General features: G+C 37.7%; 1 protein-coding gene across 1 annotated transcript in view; it reads left to right on the plus strand.

Annotated features, from left to right (window-relative positions):
• The window catches only part of LOC115216860 (arginase, hepatic), a 118,973-nt gene that overhangs the window by 69,954 nt on the left and 26,120 nt on the right, over positions 1-22,899 (plus strand). The window contains exon 4 of the mRNA XM_029786422.2: positions 7,475-7,740. Coding sequence (XP_029642282.1) covers positions 7,475-7,740 — 266 coding nt within the window. The remainder of the gene's footprint in view (positions 1-7,474; positions 7,741-22,899) is intronic.

The raw sequence follows: 22,899 nt of genomic DNA on the forward strand, positions 1-22,899 counted from the left end.
AAGGTGTCACGCAATGGGCTTGAACCTGAAGCCTTGTGGTTGGGAGACATTTTCAACCACACAACCATGCCTGTGCCTGTGCCAATACAAATTCGTTAAAGAGCATGATGCCAAGGAAAGTAGGTACACCAGCTACATGTCATACAAGATGGTGTAACAAAAATGCAAAGCTGGACAAGAGGACACACACACCCACTCCCACATGTGCACAGTGACCCAGGAGTATAAGTACATCAGCTACATAAAAGTGCTGTTAGCTCACCAGCTGTATGTGTGTAAGGGGTCAGGGTTAGAGAATAGTTTAATCTTGATTATCTCATTCGTTTTCTAAGTGTAGTTGTATTACCTTTACTTGAATCAGATTATATCTAAGAGATATACAATGGCTACAGCTAAGAAGTATTTAGGAGATATGATCATAAATCTATGACAGCATCTCTCAGCTGCTCTTGCTATTCATCAGATGAGACATCTATCTTATTTGCTAACTTATACTCTCTCTCTTTGTCTTTATCAAAATGTCATACTGTGTTGTCGTATGTGTTGTCGTATATTCAGTAAATTAGCTGTCAGAAATTAATTTGATTTACTTTGCATGTTATCAAACTCTGGAAGTATTTCTACTTAGTATCGTAATTCTTTGGCGTAATTCTTTGATTTCAGTTTTCTTTTCCTCAACCCTTCCCTTATCACAGTTTTTGATTTATCATTTATGAAAAATGACTTCAATATATCGTGACGCATATTTGCCATTTGAATATGGCTAACCTCTAAGGGTGGATGCTACTGTAGTTTGTAGCCCCAGGAAGATACCTCCTCCAGCTGGCTATAGACACACTTTCTGTGCCCTATCATTATTTGACTTCAATATAATTTTCTTGTTCATCTCTTCTCAGTCTGTCAGAGTTGCTCTTTTCTTTGATATTTTATTAGTTTGATCGTAAGCTATTCAAATAACTGAATTTGGCTGGAATAAAAGAGTTAAAAGATTTTAAACTATGTTCATACTCCTTTGTATTTTGTAGTTAGAAAACCCCTGGTTTGACTTTACTTCACTGTAAGCTATACTGTGGGCATGTGTCTTCTAACAGTATCAGGTTATCAACCTAAGCATTGTAATTAGAAAGAAAATTGGTTGAAGTCCATTAGAAAAACAATAGCTGCAATTGAAGGAGCCAGCCTTATACTGTTATAGTGAGTCTGGCTGGGAATTACATTAAGGTACAACCATCTGGGAAATAGCCACTTTCTTTTACATGTTTTAGTCATTGGACTGTGGCCTTGCTGGGGTACCATCTCTCTCTCTCTGTTCAGCTGAAGAATTCAATCCCTGCACTCATTATTAAGTCTGCTGCTTATTGTTGATCTCTTTTGCTGAACCACTGAGTTATGGGAACATAAACAAACCAACACCACTTGTCAGACAGGAGCAGGACACACACATGCTGTGCAGTGGGACTGAACTCAAAACAACATGGTTGTCAAACAAGCTTCTTAACCATACAACCATGCCTGTACCTTCATCATTATCCTCAACATTTAACATCCATTTTCCATGTTGGCATGGGTCGGACGGCATAATAGTAACTGGCAAGGCCAGGGGCTGCAGCAGGTTCCTTAGTCTGTTTTGGCTTGGTTTCTACAGCTGGATGCCCTTCCTAATGCCAGCCACTCCTCAGAATATACTAGGTGCTTTTTATGTGGCACCAGTGACCACTCCAATGTCTTTTATGTGGCCCCTTGGTTTTTATGATCTCAATTCTGCTGTGGTGGGCAGGTCTTCTTAAGTACAACAATTTGCCACCACATATCTCGGCCCCTTCTCATCTCTTTCATAAGGTTCATCATTTTGAGATTGACCTTCAATACTTGATCCCATGTCTTCCTTGGTCTCCCTTTTCCATAACTACCCTTCTCTTTAAGGGATTCGACAAGTAGGTGGTTCTATTGGTTGAATGACCAGAACTCTCATGGCCAAAATCCACTCAAAATCATCACACATTCTCATCATTGCAATTGATATTGTTATCATTAATCCTAATCTTATCATTAATTGATATATGACATGCAATAGTTTCAGTTTTGACCACTTAATTTATCAACTTTTTTTTTGATTATCTTACTTTTACTGCTGATATTAAAAGATCATAAACAAAATAAAGGATGTTTAAGCAACGACAATGAGTCTATTTATCAATAAATCTCGATCGTTTAGAAAACTCTTTTCTCTTTCTCAAATGCAGATTTATTACAATGAATACTCATTTGTGAAATTGCTTAAAACTACAAATCTTCATTATTCATTTCAATTGTATTTGATAGCTAGCAATAAATATGTACTATTTGTGTGCTATTTATATAGGCGCAGGAGTGGCTGTGTGGTAAGTAGCTTGTTTACCAACCACATGGTCCCGGGTTCAGTCCCACTGTGTGGCACCTTGGCAAGTGTCTTTGGGCCGACCAAAGCCTTGTGAGTGGATTTGGTAGTGGGAAACTGAAAGAAGCCCGTCGTATATATGTATATATATATATATATATATATATATATGCGTGTGTGTGTTTGTGTGTGTGTGTTTGTCCCCCTAGCATTGCTTGACAACTGATGCTGGTATGTTTATGTCTCCGTTACTTAGCGGTTCGGCAAAAGAGACCAATAGAATAAGTACTGGGCTTACAAAAGAATAAGTCCCGGGGTTGAGTTGCTCAATTAAAGGCGGTGCTCCAGCATGGCCACAGTCAGATGACTGAAACAAGTAAAAGAGTATTCACACAAAAGTAGTGAATTTAACAGATTATAAGACTCTTGAAAGGAATTTTGATAATTCAGAATAATTTCTCAAACTGTGTCATGTAATACACCATTCATGACAATAAACACGTTTTTAAAAGAGTAAGATAAAATTCGAGAGATTCAGGTACTATTTCTAGCATGTAAGTAACTTCCTGTTTCCTTCAGGCATGTTTAACCCTTTAGCATTTAAACCAGCCATATCCAGCCAAAATATTCTACACGTGTCCAAACTGGCCAGATCTAGAATCTCACACCTACCCTAGAATGTCACTTTGGAGATAATCACATCATTGAAATCTCAAGGCTATAAAATAATGCTGGATAAATTCAAAACACTGTGAATAAATACGCATTACAACTGACTGAGTAATCTGAACACTTAAGGATTAAAACAAGGTAAGGTATAAAAACAAACTGATCTAAAATTATATGACTAAACAGTCAGTATTACACACCATCACTTCATTACTTGTAAATTCCACACAAAAGCAAAATGTATGAGGGATCCAAATGGGTTAAAAACCTCTCACATATTCTATCCTGAATACAACTGATATTTATTTATATTTTTTATTTTTTTATTTTTTTATTTTATCTAGTTTCAGCTCACGAGCTGTGGCCATGCTGGGGCACCGCCATTTATTAGTGATATTTATTAGTGATATTTTTGATTCAGTTCACCACTGTCCATTCTAACCCAAAATATTCTTTTCTACTCTAGACGCAAGGCCCGAAATTTTTGGGGAGTGAGGGGGGGGGGAGTCGATTAGATCGACCCCAGAACACAACTAGAGATAACATCACATAGAGCAGAAATAGAGCTCAGCTTCCAAGCAACTAAACAACAAGAAAAAAAAGGTAAAAATAATATAGATAAAGGGTAAAAATACAAACAAAAACAGAAAACAAGAAAACATCTCCATTCAATAGAATCTGTTTGCTGCAAAATACTATTGCTAAATAATAAATAACATCAATAACTACTAGTCTTCGAATTAGTCACTGACTCACAGATATGCAGTCACTTCTCTCTCTCTTTTTTTACCACTACTACAATGACTTTTGTTTCTCAGAGCTGGTTATTCTCATGCCGCCTCTGCTTAGGCACTCTTGATTGATTCATCTCTCCTCCTCTCACATCCCATATTTTGTCCATTCTCACCCCATTGAACCTCACACTGACCCCTAAAGCTAATCCTTCCCACCCAGAGACCCTCTGGAATTTCATTCCTGCAGTTATCAACATTGTAATTGTTTAATGCGTTAGCATTTAAACCGGCCACATCCAACCCAAATGTTCCACCTTGTTTTACATTCAAACCAGCCAGATCTGACCTCTCACACCTACCCTACAATGGCATTCTAAAAATGAGCAATCACAACATTGAAATCTTGAAGCTACGAGATAATGCATGATTAGTTCAAAACAATGTGAATAAATAAGCATTACATTTGACAGAATTATCTGAATACGAAAGGGTTGGATGAAATTATAATGGCATCAATTTCACCTGTGTGAGAGGGTTTGTGGAAGTCATAGGAACTGTCTTTTCTTCTTCAATTAGCTAATAAAGCCAGTAAATTTACCTTCAAACATTTCTTGAAAACTACCTCCAAAGCCACACAAACGAGACAAACACCTTTCATCACCACAAACCTTCCACACATTAGAAAAGCAACACCTAGGCTAGTGCTTCTCAACTATTTTTCACCTATGGACCCCCTTTGATATTTATTTCACTTGGATGGACCCTCTTAGCCTATTGAGGTTTAACCCTTTCGTTACTGCATTTATTTTGAGATGCTCTATATTTCTTTCAATTACTTTAAATATTACAAAGAATTTAGTAAAATAACTTCATTATCATTAAGCTGGTGTTAGGAACATAAATTGTGACTAAGGTTTGGTGGAAGATTTTAATTCAAAACTTATGAAAACAAAACACTTGTACTAAAGAGCCAGAGCCGGTTTCAGCCGGGTTGGTAACAAAAGAGTTAAAAAATCATTTAATATTTCTATAATTAAACATTATTAGGAATTGTATAGAAAAAAATTATTAAAATATTTTGTGAAATGTAAAAGTATAAAAAGTTTATTGCAGATAAATCTTCCCGACAAAATCTTATATGGACCCACAAGGGGTCGTATGGACACTGGTTGAGAATCACTGACCTAGAGTCTGAAACACTTACCAGCATCTTCAACTACTCATTTCAACATCATCAAATCCCCAGAATCTGGAAATTGGGAAAAATCATCACATTTAAAAAAACCCAACAAAATTACGACTGAGGTGGCATTTCAGGAACCCAGCATCTTCTGGTTCTCACCTTCAAAATTCTTGGAGAGATTTGTTCTAGACATCCCCAACGCACATATTTCCATCTCTACCTTCACAAAATTGCAACCACTTCACTACTTGTAAATTCCACACAAAAGCAAAATAAATGAGGGATCCAAATGGGTTAAAATCCTCTCACATATTCTATCCTGAATACAACTGATATCAGTGATATTTTTGATTCAATTCGCTACTGTCCATTCTAACCCAAAATATTCTTTTCTACTCTAGACACAAGGCCCGAAATTTTGGGGGAGGGGGGGCAGTCATTTAGATCGACCCCAGTACACAACTGGTACTTATCGATCCTGAAAGGATGAAAGGCAAAAATTGACCTCAGCAGAATTTGAACTTGGAACGTAAAGACAGACAAAATACCTATTTCTTTACTACCCACAAGGGGCTAAACACAAAGAGGACAAACAAGGACAGACAGATTAAATCGATTATATCGACCCCAGGGCGTAACTGATACTTAATTTAATGACCCCGAAAGGATGAAAGGCAAAGTCGACCTCGGCGGAATTTGAACTCAGAACGTAAAGACAGACAAAATACCACTAAGCATTCAGCCTGGCATGCTAACATTTCTGCCAACTTACCGCCTTCTAACCCAAAATCTTAATCACCTTTAGAAACAACACAAAATACTAGTTAACCAACAATCTTTATGTAGTGTACAACAATATATTTAGTATCTGCTATTTCCAACTGGAATACTGCAAGGATTCACTATCCCATGAATATATTAGCTGCATGACTTTTCTACAATTAGAGAAAAGAAAGAGAGAGAGGGAGTGAGAGAAATAGAAGCTCATTTGTAGACAGCATATTTGTTCTAAACTGCATAAAGTACACACAAATCCACAGTTTCTGTTCTTGTCAGCAACAGCAGAGAGCATAAGATTATGTGATTTGAACTATGAAACATAGAAGCATAAAATAAACTTGATCCAATGATTATGTCTCTTAACTTGCTAGTTACAGCAGCCAAATCTCCCTGTTGGATAACTTAGTTCTTATGAAACTATATCTGTAAAAGATGGCATTGTAACAACTGAAACATCTTGAATTATAAGCTTGCTTGGTTAGAACTCGGCCTGGGGCTAAACAACACCACAAAGAGAAGAGTAAAAAACATAAATCATTTATAATTTTTCAGTTTATGTAACTTCTATAAAAGATATAGTGACACATAAATATAGAACATACAGATGGTGCTTTTGATCAACAGATAAAAGCAACCTTAACATATAAAACAAGTATAATGGATTCCATTAGTCATGCTGAGACCTCATTTTTCCACCATAATTACATAAAGAAATAAAGCACAGGCACCAAAAATACATACAAAGAAGAACCACTCGGACATGTGAGGAGGGCTCTTTGTTGCAGTAGCAAGCTTCAACCCTCACTGTCCCTGCCACTCTAGTCACAATCACTCCAAACACCCAAACGCATCTGCAACATCAATGAGGTAATAGGCGAGCTAGATATAGCAGCTAAATTTCTCTCAAATTGTATTCTATTATCTTAGAAAAGAAAGACCCGTTAGATAATGTAGACCTTGATAACAATATAGCTGAAGGAAAAAAAAAAAAACAATGATAAAAGCTAGAATGTTTATGATTATAGATGTACTCAGATCTGACTTAATTTATCAACTAAAACCCCACAGAAAACCCTTAACTCTAATACTACTCTAAAAACACTCTACTGCCTACCCAGTCCTTACAGACGTTGCCCCGCTCCATGCATTCACAGAAAAATAACAACAACAATACATACAATAGACCCAAACATGCTGTGACAATATACACACACCACCAATAAGTACAGAATAATACCTTCACATTCTGGTAGTGTCCATTCTGCCTACCCCCTCTGCTATAATGGACATCAGGATCTTCAAGCATACAGAACTAAACTGGATAGTGGAGATGTTATATTTCCACATTTTCACTGTGTTGCTTATATTAAACCACTGCATGTTGGAATGTGCAGTATGATCCTTCAGAAAGACAGAGGCTAGTATAAGAAGATTTCATTTTGTTATTTATCTGATCATGTACATGCTATGTGCCTGCTTAATTGAGAGTGACTATATCACATGTAGATATTTTGAAAAAGGCCTTAACCAAACTCATTTTACATGCAGAAATATTGTTGGAGTCTGATAGTAAATCTTTGTTAGTAGTCAGTCTTGCTATCACAATAGTTAAAACTTTTTCACTGCTTGTTCTCTTTCTCTCTCTCTTATCCATATCATATTTTTATTTGGTTGCACCGAGTCTTTTTGTTTGCATGTTTTTTGTCAGTATGATACTTATTTCTTGTATAGATATCCAACGCTGTAAAGAAAGTGATCCAGGATGGAGAAATATGTGTTACATTGGGAGGTGACCACAGTCTTACGACTGGGGCTCTTCATGGCCATGTCCAGGTGCAACCTGATCTTGTCATTGTGTGGATAGATGCCCACGCTGACATTAATCCACCTGCAGCATCATTAACAGGTCACATGCATGGAATGCCACTGTCATTTCTGATAAAAGAATTACAACCATATATGAGTGAAGTCGGACCCTTTGACTGGGTTGAACCATGGTAAGCAAAAAATAACCTTTTATTCAAAGCCCTCAGAAAAACTTACCTTCAGCTACAATTTAAAGCTATTTTAATATTTCTCCTTCTTGCTAATGAAATAATACCATTGATCAATGTTTAAATACTAGTAAATAGTGGACTATTGTTATAGAGGATGTGATTTATTTGTGAAATGCTTTTTTATCTATGTTTATAAAAAATGACAGGAAATTTTCTCAAGGATCCCTTCTACTCTTTTACTCTTTACTCTTTTACTTGTTTCAGTCATTTGACTGTGGCCATGCTGGAGCACCACCTTTAGTCGAGCAAATCAATCCCAACACTTATTCTTTGTAAGTCTAGTACTTATTCTATCGGGCTCTTTTGCCGAACCACTAAGTTACGGGGACGTAAGCGCACCAGCATCGGTTGTCAAGCAATGTTGGGGAGACAAACACAGACACACAAACATATACACACACATAAATATATATATACATATATACGGCGGGCTTCTTTCAGTTTCCATCTACCAAATCCACTCACAAGGCTTTGGCCGGCCTGAGGCTATAGTAGAAGACACTTGCCCAAGATACCACGCAGTGGGACTGAACCCAGAACCATCTGGTGCCTACATGAAGAATATATTTAAGTGTTTGTTTGTGTAGTAAGGGGTAAAGACCCCCTTCGGTCATGAATGACCATGGGATTGCACCTAGAAAGTTACCCTCCTAGACACAAGTCCGGGCAAGGTTGTTTATGGAAGACCAGCAGTCGCCCATGCATACCAGCCTCCCCTCTCCACGCCACCAGTGTTATCCAAGGGAAAGACAAAGGTCGATACAGCTTGGCACCTGTGACGTCGCAACTCATTTCTACAGCTGAGTGAACTGGAGCAACGTGAAAATAAAGTGCCTTGCTCGAGAACACAACACGCAGCCCGGTCCGGGATTCGAGCTCACAACCTCACGATTGTAAGCTCGACGCTCTAACCACTGAGCCATGCGCCTTCACTTTGTGTAGTAGTAACATAACGAATGGAGAGCATACAGTGGAGGGTGACCTCTAGTAGGTATGGTGACAATTGTGGGCATATTTTGATCTTATTAGACCTCTGCAAATTGTATACTTACTTCACTTACTAGATCTTAAAATGTCTGTGATTTTAATAAAGAATGGTCAATTTTAAAAGAGTGGAATAGTTTGCTTGAAGCATTGTAGAGTACTTAGAAAATTAGTGTTACCATAGAAGACCGTAGCACAACAGCTTGGACATAAATATCAATATTACACAAAATGATTTGCCTTGCCATTTTGGAGAACCAGTTTTAGTTGAATAAATGAACCCCAGGATTTATTCTTTATAAGCCAAGTACTTATTCTATTGATCTCTTATGCCAAACCACTGAGTTATGTGGAAGTAAACACACCAACATCTGTTGTCAAGTGATAGTGGTGGTGGGGGACAAACACAGACAAACAAATACATACATACATATATATATGTATATATATATATATATATATATATATATATATATATAAAACGGGCTTCTTTCAGTTTCCATCTACCAAATCCACTCACAAGACTTTGATTGGCTTGAGGCTATAGTAGAAGACACTTGCCCAAGGTGCCACACAGTGGGCTTGAACCTGGAACCATGGGGTTGGGAAGCAAACATCTTACCATACAGCCCTCTCTCTTGATCTCTTAATACCTCTGTTAAAGGATTTTTACTTGAAATCACAGTGTCAGGTAACATTTCAATATCTATATTAGAGCTATTTTTCGTATTTGACATTTGATCTGCATTGCTTTAGCCTTATATAATTCCCTGATTTTCTTTGTCAATTTTAATTTTGGAGTGTCTTCAACAAGAATTATCATTAACGTTAATGATTTTCCTTTTCATTACAATTTTAACTAGTTGAAAATACTGTGGGGCTCACTACATTATGCCGAGTAGCACCAATTTGACTCTGTTTATAAATATGGATATATTTATAAATAGTTTTATTTTAACCTATTTAGCTGGGTTTTTTTTAAAAAAAGAACTTTTAAAATCTATTTTAGATATTTTTAAAATATGTATGTATACAGTAGTTTTTTGAAGTGCAAACATGCCTTCTTGTAGAGGTAAGTGTTAGAGGATTTGTTGGAATTAAGGATCCCTTGGTGCTCAGAAGTCTCAAACACTGCAAAGAACAGAAAAGATGTTGCTAGAAAATTGTCAGAAGCCACAGGGTAAGCAAGCCATTACATCTAGCGCAAGAGAAAGGACAAGTGGTACAGCAAGAATTATCAGTGAGGATGGTAGAAACATCTGGCCCAGAGTCACATCTCGTATTAAACAAAGCTTGTGCTATTGAGAGGGAGTTTTGTTGTCTGTATCGGTGGGTGGTTCTGGGCAGCTCTGGTGTCACTGTGGAAGGGGCCAAAATACCAACTGAGCTGCTTCCCTATCTGGTGAGACATCGACCCCTGCATTTGGAGATAGAGTATAGCAGCACCCTCAGTAAACAAGTTGTAAATGTTAAACCTTCGAAATATTTTGCTTAAACTATTCAACAATAAAAACAGTTTGAGAAACAATATTATAAAGAAAAATTTATATCAACTTAAAGAAACATATAATTCCTTTAATCTCTCAGGATGTTTGTCTTAATCCAGATCTGCAGCTGGCTTGTTATTTGTATTGCTTTATCAAATTTTTATTTTTTCTGGATTAAGTTCAACAACTTTATTGTTTAGCAGCATATTTTGAAGATATTTTTAAATTCTTTTGCTGGATTCTGGCATTGGGCTATGGCCTTGATGGGGCACTGCCTTCAAGTTTTTTTTAGTCAATTATATATATATATATTTTTATTGCCACAAGATTCTCTAAATTGAAACTAGATTATATTCAAAGTGCAATATTGCATAATATTGAGGCATAAGTATTGTGTGCTGGGGATATGTGAAGGCTGTAAAGAAATGAAGTGAACATTCTCTGCTGGATGTGTAATATTTGTGTGAATGAACAGCAGAGCACAAATGAGCTGAGAGAAAAACAGGATATAAATGGAGTCAGTTGCAGTGGGCAAAAGCAAAGACTGTGTGTAAAGGAGGGGGGTGAAGGTTGGGTAAAGAAGAGCCTGTTGATCTAAAATGAAGGGGATAACATGGGGGAAAAGTGACCAGTCACCAGGTTAATCTCAAGGGGCTAAACTTCCTAAAAAAGATGACAAGGTATTGTGGTGAGGAACTCTGCTGATTAGAAAGCCCATTGCTGTGTGGTAAGAATTTTGCTTCCCAACTACATGGCTGCAGGTTCAATCCCACTGCATGGCACCTTGGGCAAGTGTCATCTACTATAACTTTGGTCCAATCAAAGCCTTGTGAGCAGGTTTGGTAAATGGAAACTGAAAGAAGCCCATCAGATATATGTCTGTGTTTGTCCCCCCACTGCTGCCTAACAACCCATGTTCGCGTGTATGTCTCCCTGTAACTTAGCTGTTCAACAAAAGAGACTGATACAATAAGTATCAGGCTTTGAAAAAAAAGAAGTACTGAGCTTGATGCAGCATTTGATTGAAATTCTTGAAGCAGGTGCTCCAGCATGGTCGCAGTCTAAATGACCTAAACAAGTAAAAGGTGAAAGAGAGAAAAGAACCTTGCAAGCTTAGAGTATGCAGGAGCATGATGATGAGGATGATGATGATGATGGTGGTTGTTGTTGTTGACAACATGAAATATATGTTGTAGTAGTTTCTGCTCATATTTCAATTAATGAGATGGAATTCGTGAAGAAGAATTTCCTGAAAGGTTTAAATCAGACATTTTTACCAAAGTCATCTGAACTGCCGTAAAAGCATTTTAAGACCTCATGCTGTGGTTTATATACTCTTTTACTCTTTTACTTGTTTCAGTCATTTGACTGCGGCCATGCTGGAGCACCGCCTTTAGTTGAGCAAATCGACCCTGGGACTTATTCTTTGTAAGCCCAGTACTTATTCTATCGGTCTCTTTTGCCGAACCGCTAAGTGACGGGGACGTAAACACACCAGCATCGGTTGTCAAGCAATGCTAGGGGGACAAACACAGACACACAAACACACACAGACACACATACATATATATATATATACATATATACGACAGGCTTCTTTCAGTTTCTGTCTACCAAATACACTCACAAGGCATTGGTCGGCCCGAGGCTATAGCAGAAGACACTTGCCCAAGATGCCACGCAGTGGGACTGAACCTGGAACGATGTGGTTGGTAGGCAAGCTACTTACCACACAGCCATTTCTGCGACATTTTTCTTAGAATCCTTTTATCAGCCATTATGATTTTTTTTTTTTATTCCATATCTTTTGAAGAGGTGTAATGGGTATCAGTGCACTTGGATTTTGTCCAAAATTCAATTCTTTTTCTGTTGGTATTTTTGTGGGAATATATATATATTGATTATTTGGTTCAAAGACATGTATCATATGATTCCTTTATCCTCCTTGAATTTTTTTTTCTTTCTGAGATATACTAGATATTCTATTAATGTCACTATTGTTTGGTATTGGCACTTGGTTATAGAAAGATAGGTGAATCACTCTTGAGTCAACAAGAAATGCAAAAGAGAATCCTAAAGTTGAAAGATGGATGGCAGGAATCTAGAAAGTAGTTCAGGATACTCTCTCTCTCTCTTTTACTCTTTTACTTGTTTCAGTCATTTGACTGTGGCCATGCTGGAGCACCGCCTTTAGTCGAGCAACTCAACCCCGGGACTTATTCTTTTTGTAAGCCCAGTACTTATTCTATCGGTCTCTTTTTGCCGAACTGCTAAGTAACGGAAACATAAACACACCAGCATCGGTTGTCAAGCAATGCTAGGGGGACAAACACAGACACACAAACACACACACGCATATATATATATATATACATATAAACATATATATGACGGGCTTCTTTCAGTTTCCATCTACCAAATCCACTCACAAGGCTTTGGTCGGCCTGAGGCTATAGCAGAAGACACTTGCCCAAGGTGCCACGCAGTGGGACTGAACCCAAAACCATGTGGTTGGTAAGCAAGCTACTTACCACACAGCCACTCCTGCGCATGTCATATTTACAAAACATGGTGATAATTTGTCTTATTGTCTTTTATATGATAATCACTTTGACTAAGAAACCCTTACTAATTTGAACTATCATTCAGAAAATAAATGACTTTAATAACAATTGAAGACCTGCCCCACCCCGCTCCATATTTTGGTCACTGTTTATCATGTAATAACATGCTTACATAAATGTGTTATTTTTATATGCACACATACATATGTATACATACACACGTGTGTGTGTATATATATATATATATATATAATGTACATATACATACGTACATGTTTTCAGATTATTTGTTATTGTTTACTCTTAGAAAATGCCTTTTTCTTCGTTGCAGAATATTATCTATTTATTTCCATAGTGAAACTTGATATATTTACGCATTATTTTTAGACAGATCTATTGTTTATTGAGGAGTTAGTACAACTGAAGTATATGTTTGTCAAGAGAAAGGTTATACACATATTATTTTTCAATGAGAAAACAAAACATTAACCTCATCATATGCAGAATATATTTTATTTTTTTAAATACTTATCAATGTTATATTCACCACTGTAAGGTTATACTGAATCAGTGTTAAAATTCTCACTGCATTCCATTGAATCAAATTACCTTACATAATTACTAAGTTATCTTGTTAGTATACAGAGAGAATATCTATTGTATCTGTACCTGGGTAATTATAGAGGCTGTCCATTCAAAAAGAATTGCGTTTCTTGGGAGAATGTTCCTTGATATCTGTTACTACCATTAATGCGCTAGCACAATAAAACAAAAACTGTTGTTGCATCCATTAGTATTTTGGAATTTTAATAATGTCATAGTTTTGTTTACAGTGTGGAGGACCTGGCTCAGAACTATTCCAAATTAGAACTCTGCCAAGTTTTAAGACATTTCCATCTTTTACATTCAGTAGAATATGTACAAGTACTCTAATAGTATTTCATGAATTGGTGCAAGTGTAGCTGTGTGGTTAAGAAACTTGCTTCCCGAACATGTGCTCTTGAGTTTAGTCTCACAGCATGGCACCTTGGGTAAATATCTTCTAGTAAAGCCTTGGGCTGATCAAAGGGTTAAAGGTGGGTTTGGTTAATGGAAGCTAAAGCTCATCATGTATGTGTGTGTGTGTGTGTTATTTATCTTGACATCACGGTTGTAAACAAGTTTGTTTGTTTACAGTCTTCAGTGAAAAGCATGTCTGGCCATGGAAAATATTATCTTGCTTGTAAACAAGTGAGGGTTGGTGACAGGTAGGGGATCCAACTGTAAATCTGCCTCAACAAGTTATGTCTGATCCATGCAAGCATGGAAAAGGGGACGTTAAATGATGATGATGATGATGTTGATGATGAATGAGGTGTAATTGAAATTTTTAATCTTTCTTAAATGTTAAATAAATCTGTGGCACAAATGTCATGGACAAAACATTACACTGCTTCTTGTGCTGAGGGTCCAGTGAAGGAGTTCAGCTGTTTTAGGGAGTGTGAAATTATCCTTTTGATTCTACTATTACTCCCTGGTCTGTTCAGGGTGGAAGTGCCTGTCAAGGGCTCCAATTGTGGATCATATACCTGAAGATGGTCATACAGGACTTGGAGGAGGGTCGACCCCTTAGACATACGTCATGCAGGTCTACTGGTGTGTGGGCATGCCCTGATGTCATGTGAATCACTCCTCCTTCCTAACAGTTAAACAAGGCTCTGTACCTTAAGGGTTAGCTTGAAAGAGCAAAGGACAAGCAGAGTAAATCATAAACAAACCAGGAGATGGCAACAGGAAACCACTGTTGTATCTTTTCCAAGAAAAGTTACAAATCTTCAGACTTTGGCATGGAGCACCATGATTGCTGAAACCCATAGGCATGGCACATGAAGAGAGAGAGAGAGAAAGCATAGAAATATTCTTTTCTACTCTAGGCTCAAGGCCCGAAATTTTTGGGGAGGGGGCCAGTCAATTAGATCGAACCCCAGTACACAACTGGTACTTAATTTATCGACCCCGAAAGGATAAAAGGCAAAGTCAACCTTGGCGGAATTTGAAATCAGAGAGTAAAGACATGAAATACCAACAAGCATTTCACCCAGTGTGCTAACGATTCTGCCAGCTAACGATTCTGCCAGCTAACGATTCTGCCAGCTCACCACCTTAAAAAGCATATCCAAATCCAATATCCAAACAAATTAGTGTCCTATGGTGGCCTGTAAGAATCTTGCAAGGGCAGGGATAGCCAGTGAAGCATTTAAAAGGATAATAATGAATCACAAGTTTGTGGGGGCACAGAGGCAATTAGTTAACAACAACCTTAGATTGTTCATGTAACCAGAGTTTTGTTTACAATGCCAAAAATTACTTCTCCCCTGTACAATTACTGACTCTGTATAAAATACCATCATCATCCTTCAACGGCTGCTTCCATACTGGTATGGGTTGGACAGTTTGATCAGAGCTGGCAAACCGGAGAGCTGCATCAGGTTCCAGTCTGATTTGGCTTGGTTTCTGTGGCTGGATGCTCTTCCGAATGCCAACCACTTTACAGTGTGTGCTGGGAGCTTTTTATGTGGCACCAGCACCAGTATGTAATGAAACAAATCCCTGACAAATGACAGGGCATCCAGTATACATGTGTACGTGTTTGTGTGTGTGTGTTATGAACTGCATTTCAAAAAGGGACCTTTTTTTTTTTGGTGTTGCAAGCTTTTAATTGATAATACTCTTCAACCATTTGGATATTATTTTGCATGCGTTCTTTGTTTATTCTGTCACTACAATGGTTTATACAAGTTTGAATTTGTTCAATGTTGAAGCCTTTCATTAGAAATATAAAGATATAAAGGTTGTAAGCTTGAACTAATTATAGGGAAATGTGTTGTGTCGACTTTTCTATGCATGTTGAGACAGATTTTCTGTAACCAAATGCCCTTATTTTTGCCAACCCTTACCTGTTTCCAAGCAAAGTAATATCTCCCCACGGCCAGGCATGTTTTTCAGTGGAAGACTGGAAATGAACAACACTGCTAATCTGACAGTGATGCTTGTTTACATCAATCACCATGTAGACAAGGGTACACACACACACGTATGTATATATATATGTGTGTGTGTCTATGTATCATCACTAAATCATAAATCCAAAAGAGAATCCTACTCTAAGTTATAGAGTAGTAGAGTAAATAGATAAAGATAGTTGTGGCCAGTCTGTGGAGTTACCAAGGGTTTCATGCCCATAAAATGCTTAACATTACAGTATCTCTTCAGATGCTAGTGGCCAGTGACCTATAACCTCCCTTCAAAATGGAGGGAGAAAAGACCTCATGGCTAGTTGTATATATATATATATATATATATATATAATGATTACTTCCAGTTTCTATCTACCAAATAAAAAACAAGTATTGGTTGGTCCGAGGCTATAGTTGAAGACAACTGCTTAGGGTGCCACACAATGGGATTGAACCTGAAATCACATGGTTCGGAAGCAAGCTTCTTAACCACACAGCCATGTCTGTGCCTATAAGCCTATATGTAAAAGTCTACTCAGCAGGCAAAAATGAGTCGCACCTGTATTTCAAAGGGCCAGCCTTGTCACATTGTGTCATGCCAGATCTCCCTGATAAGGGTACATGTGTCTGTGGAGTGCTCAGCCACTCACACATTAATTTCATGTCCAGGCTGTTCCATTGATTGTATCGACTGGAATCTTCAACATTAACTGATGGAGTATAATTTCCTGAAGAGGATCATAAAATCATACAAAGATGAAAGATTTAGTCAAATTTTTGGAAAATTTAAACTTTTTTTTTTCTATAATAATTATAATAATTGTTTCTCGCATAGTCTCAAGGCCTGAAATATTTTAGGGAGGGTGGTTAGTCAGTACAGTTGCACCCAGTATCTGACTGGTACTTTATTTTATGGATCCCATAGTAGAAAAACAAGGTTGTCCTCTGCAAGATTTAAACTAAGAAATACCACAAGGCAGTTTGTCCAATGCTCTACCAAATTTATCAATCCACTAATAATGATTTCAAATTTTGGCACGAGGCCAGCAATTTTGGGGGAGTAGTAAGTTGATTACATCAATCCCAGTACTCAACTGGTATTTGTTTTATTGATCCCGAAAGGATAAAAGGTAAAGTCAACCATTGCGGAATTTGAACTCAGAACGTAAAGACAGATGAAATACCACTAAGCCAGGTGTGCTAATGATTCTGCCATCTTAATATCTTCCAGTCCACTAATAAGGATAATGATAATTGTGTCTTATAATATTCGTTAGTTGATGGTGGTGCAGTTATCCAATTATGGTTACATAAACCAAAGGTGTTGGCGAAGATGGCAGTAGTGTACTTTTTAGTCAAATGTTTCATGTCTAAATGGTTTTAAGTTTTAATATTTTTATTTCCCTCCTAAAGATGTTTTGGGAATTTAATGTGTGTGTGTGTGATTTCTGTTTGCAGCATTTTATTGTGTAATCACTCCTTGGCAAATCTTCATTCTGCCAATTTACACGAGCATCATCATTGTCTTTTTAACAGCCACTTTTCCATGCTAGCATGGGCCAAACAGTATTTGTTGACGTATTTTCTACAGCTGGATGCCCTTCCTGTCACTAACCCCTCACTTGTTTCATGCAAGTTAATGTTTCCCCGTGACCAGACATGTTTTCACAGAAGAATAGAAATGAATAACACCACTTGTGTGACAGTGGCACCTGTTTACAACTATCATACAATGTGAAGACCTAGAAGTGCACACATACACACACAGGTGCACATACATATATATGATGGACTTCTTTTAGCTTTTATCTACCAAATACACTCACAAGGTTTCATCAACCCAGGGCTATAACAGAAGATGCTTGGCTGGTGTGCCATGTTGTGGGACTGAACCCAAAGAAAACTTCTTAAACTCATTGCTATATGTGCTACAAATGTGTGTGTGTGTGTGTGTGTGTGTGTGTGTGTGTTTGTGTGTTCTTAAAAAGAATAGAAGTGAAATTTTCCTCTTGGAGAAAGAAAAAAATCCTAGCAGCATTTGTTAACAACTTACAAAGTTAATGGGTGGAATTCCAATAAATTAAGAATTATTTCAAATAGATTTTATTCTCATGCTTAATGAGAATGGTAAAAGGAATAGATGTCTCCCTCTCTCTCTCTCTGTCTTTGTCTGTCTCTCCCCCTCTCTTTCTTTTTCCCTCTTTCTCTTCATGTACTTTTACAGGTGTGGAGCTCTATGCCATATTCTGATTATTTATGACTTTTGGCAGGTGGAAATATTTCCTTTTGAAGTTAAGACAATAAATCCACTTGATCACTGATAGGTTTTTATATATGGTAAAAGTAATGTAAATTGTTTTTGGCGGCAACAGTTCACATAACAAAAAAAGTGAACTAAGGGAAACAACTCAAATAAGCCAATGGCATGGATTAATATCAATCAAATTTAAATTCATAAAAAATTTTTTCAGAAATAAAAAAAAATTTTCATGTTACTTTGAGAAAACAACCAGAAACTTAGCAGCATTCATTAGTCATTCACAAAGAAAGAGAGAGATAATTAAAATAAATTAAGAATTAGTTAAAAGTAATCATCGTAATTTGATGGCATAAAAGATGCACAGACATCTTAAATGCACCCCATTGTAAGTAGATTATATTTCAGGTAAAATGTTTTTTAGTGCATTAAAGTACGTAGTAATAACCCAGTTTGACTTATAGGGCCCAGGGGGATTTTTTTTTTTTTGCGCCCTATTTTGGTGGGGGGAAAATATGTTTTCTTGTATGCTATGATATATGGTAATTCTCACGCTTAATGAGAAAACCTGACCTTTGTGATGACAATGGATATGTTTTTGGTATCATCTATTTCTTCACTACCCACAAGGGGCTAAACACAGAGGGGACAAACAAGGACAGACAAACGGATTAAGTCGATTACATCGACTCTAGTGCGTAACTGGTACTTAATTTATCGACCCCGAAAGGATGAAAGGCAAAGTCGCCTCGGTGGAATTTGAACTTAGAACGTAACAGCAGACGAAATGCGACTACGCATTTCGCCCGGCATGCTAACCATTCTGCCAGCTCGCCGCCTTCATCCAGCTCGCTGCCTTCATTTTTTTGGTATCATTGAGTAGTGTGTCATAGACACAAAATGGTATCTATTTCTAGATGCATCTACAAATACTGTGATGTCAGCTCTCTTATCTCTTTCTTTCTCCATCATTCACCTCCCCCCCTCACCTCTCTCTCCCTCTCTCTCCCTTTCCCTTTTCACTTTAATTTAAACCAGTCTTCGCTGTTCTTTCAGTCTTCCTTACATGTAAACCAAAATACATTTTATGTTCTCTTAGCAATGTAGTTACTCTAAGCAATGAATGTACCTTTAGCAATTTTGTACCTGCTGAAGAATGGCAGCCAGATTTTTATGAGAATGCACTGCAGAATTCCTTCTTGTGATGTGACATTAGTTTTGTCTACTTCTAGGATTTCTCTTCAAAGTCATTTGTTTTCTGCTACACTTTACTTTGGCTGTAATACTCAAGAACTGGTTAGGAACACCACAGACAGACAAACTGACTGATTATAACTATGCAGGTTCACACCCATGCGATCACAATATCGCATGTAAATGGTGAAAATCAAAACCAACCTTGAATTATTAATTTCTAAATGCATATTTTTCTTGTTTATTATTATTACACACATTAACTTCCCAATAAATTACAATTTATTATTATTACTTACTTACATTGGGGTGCATTTATTATTTTTTGTCATTATCATTTCATCCCCAGATGAAACTCATAGTTGCAGTGTGCCAAATGGTATTAGATTAATCTGTAATTTCTAATTCCTCCTTCACTTTATCATCATCATCATCATTGTCACCATCATCAACACCAGGATTATTATCACTTTTTGGCAACATCAGTACATGATACTAACATCACTATCATCATCATTGGCAACATCATCAACATCACTATCATCATCATTGGCAACATCAGTATTGTTGCTGCTAGTTGTTGTCACTATTTATTGTTCTATATATTTTCAATTTAACTATGTCTCTGTCTGTCTGTCTGTCTCTTTCCCACTCTCCACCCCTCTCTCTCTCTCTGTCTCTATATATATAGGTGCAGGAGTGGCTGTGTGGTAAGTAGCTTGCTTACCAACCACATGGTTCTGGGTTCAGTCTCATTGCATGGCACCTTGGGCAAGTGTCTTCTACTATAGCCTCGGGCTGACCAAAGCCTTGTGAGTGGATTTAGTAGAAGGAAACTGAAAGAAGCCTGTCGTATATATGTGTGTGCATGTATATGTTTGTGTGTCTGTGTTTGTACCCCCAATATTGCTTGACAACCAATGCTGGTGTGTTTACATCTCTGTAACTTAGTGGTTTGGCAAAAGAGACCGATAGAATAAGTCCTGGGGGTTGATTTGCTCATGAGTGGGGTGAAGAAAGTGATAAATTAATTGCTCAAGTTTTCATAATTTAAGACATGAATCCCTTAAGGGTTTTAGTCTGACTCGGTTCAAGTAGGGGGTGAAATTAACATTGTAAAGGAAATGGAAATTAACCCCCATCTCTGCCGGTGCTCCTCATCATACATGTATTTGTACTTTGTTATGGAAGACACCTGGTCCCTCAGCTATTACCACTAAATGGCTTAACATATCTGATGGAATAGGGTTCAGGTCTATCACCCATGAAGTCAACCAAGTAATGTAGAAAACTATGGCATGGTATCCACAACTGGATACTCTTCCTAATGCCAACCACTTAACTGCATAGACTGAGTGCATTTTTCATGCCATCAGCATTAGTGAGATTCCTGTGCAGCTTGCAAAACTACGAACTCCAACAGAGGCAAATTCATACTAGGAGATGAGAGGTTAAAGAGGCAGGAGCAGAAGAGGTTAAATTTTAGAAGAAGGGGAAGCGATAAAAATAATAGTGATGAGATACGAAGTGAGTAGGAACAGAGGAACCAGGAGTGTGGGTGAACAGGGGTTGCAAGACTATAAGGAATGGGTGAGGGAGGTATGTGAATATAATGAATGAAGAACAAGTGTTGAGGGGTGGGTGGAATGAATGATGGATAAGGGGTGTGGGTGTCCAATGCTGCATAAGGGTAAATAGTAATGTTGACAGGGGAAGGACGAGTGTGAGAGATGTAGATGACATATGGTTGAGTATACTGCCAGAGTAGGGTCTGCCTGTTAGTCTACTTCTGATTCCCTTCTACCTCTAGTGTATCCACAACTTGCAATGGGTATTGTGTATGGAGTTTATATCCATGTCAAGTCATATTAAGCAAAGCTATTTCCCTGAGAAGGCAAGATCCCATTTCCCTTACTAACCTCCATCTTTGCTAAGTTGTTTACCTTAAGACCTCCCAAATCTAGTTATAGCTTCCAAACCTGGAATTTTCTCTCTAATTCCTCTACAGATTGAACTATGAGAACTAAACAATCAGTATATAAGAGTTCCCATGGACATCCAGTCTTAAAAAACTCCTCTCTGATTGCCTGTTGGACTATGATGAATAGGAGGGGACTGAGGACTAAACCTTGATGGACTCATGCCCACATGCGAAATTTGTCCCTGAAATCATTGTTGACTTTCACTTATTGCATCTTTATAGTTATTCACCTACACCTAGTTTCCTTACTAACCACCAAGTTATTGGGTGAGGTACCCTATCAAATACCTTCTCCATGCCAATATATCTCTGCTCTCCTACTGCAAGGCACCTGTTCCTGTTGCCTTATCATACTTCCACTACTCATCACTCAGCATAAAGCTACCTCCCTCGATACTCTTCCTCTCCTGTTAATATGGTTTTGTCATGTCACTTGGTAATCTCACTAGTGCCGTTACCATGTAAAACCTACCCAGTACACCCTGTCAGGTATTTGACGTTAAGAAGAGCATTCAGCCTTAGGAACCATGTCAAGTCTGACGTTGGAGCTTGACACAGTTCTTTGGCTCTCTCTCTCTCTCTCTCTCTCTCTCTCCTTCCTGTTGAACTGTCTAAACCAGCATGACAAACAGATGTTAAATGATGATGATAATGATTGGGTCTGTGTTATTAAATGGGTGATATTTTGGTATTTAGATAGTGTTCTGGTGTGCATTTTATATAATGTTTCTGTATGGTTTAGTCAGAGAGGAAAGCCTGTATCTGTTGCACTAGAGTAGACCCCAGGAGACAACCCAGTGGTTAGCTGAAGGTGATGGATTAAGATTACCTTAAAGGACATAGGGGCTGTTTATATGAAACAAAGACTGGTTAGGCTTCTAAACTATTTCTGTCTATTCAGTTTCACTCACAATGCTTAGATTGACTCTAGATTATAAATAATAAATGTGCCCTTTTAAAGCCTAGCCAGGCCCATGCGCCCGGTTTCCCAGTTTTCATGGCGTATGTGTTCCCCAGCTGGACGGGATGCCAGTCCATCACAGCGTTACTCATTTTTGCCAGCTGAGTGGACTGGAGCAACGTGAAATGAGGTGTTTTGCTCAAGAACACAACAGTCCAGGAATCGAAACCACAATCTTACAATCATGATGCTGACACTCTGACCACTAAGCCACGTGCCTCCACGACTCTAGATTATAGTAGAAGTCATTTGTCCAAAGAGACACACTGTAACATTGAACCTGTAACCTGAGGATTACAAACAAGCTTCTGAACCATTCAGTCATGCTTGATGTGTTTATGTGTTTGTTGTTGGTTGTGGCAACTCATTTAGTCATTGCCAACCACATGCCAAATAACTTTATGATTAATTAATGCTGTTGATATTGATGTCTTGGGAAGAAAATGAAAGCAGCTGAATGATATATAATTAGCTTTCGAAAGGTCACTCATGTTTTAGTAAAAGATATATTCTCATCTATACAAACAGTATTTTCAATACTACTCTATTTTACATTGTAAAAATAGCATGAGATTAGCATGTTTTGCTAGTATCACTGTTCTTTAATTCGCTAACGTAAACAATTAAAGTGTCAGTTTGATCATACGTGGGTTGTTCAATGTAGGCAGATTTAAG

The sequence above is a fragment of the Octopus sinensis genome, linkage group LG1, assembly GCF_006345805.1.
Source record: "Octopus sinensis linkage group LG1, ASM634580v1, whole genome shotgun sequence".
In the NCBI taxonomy this organism is placed as follows: Eukaryota; Metazoa; Mollusca; class Cephalopoda; order Octopoda; family Octopodidae; genus Octopus; species Octopus sinensis.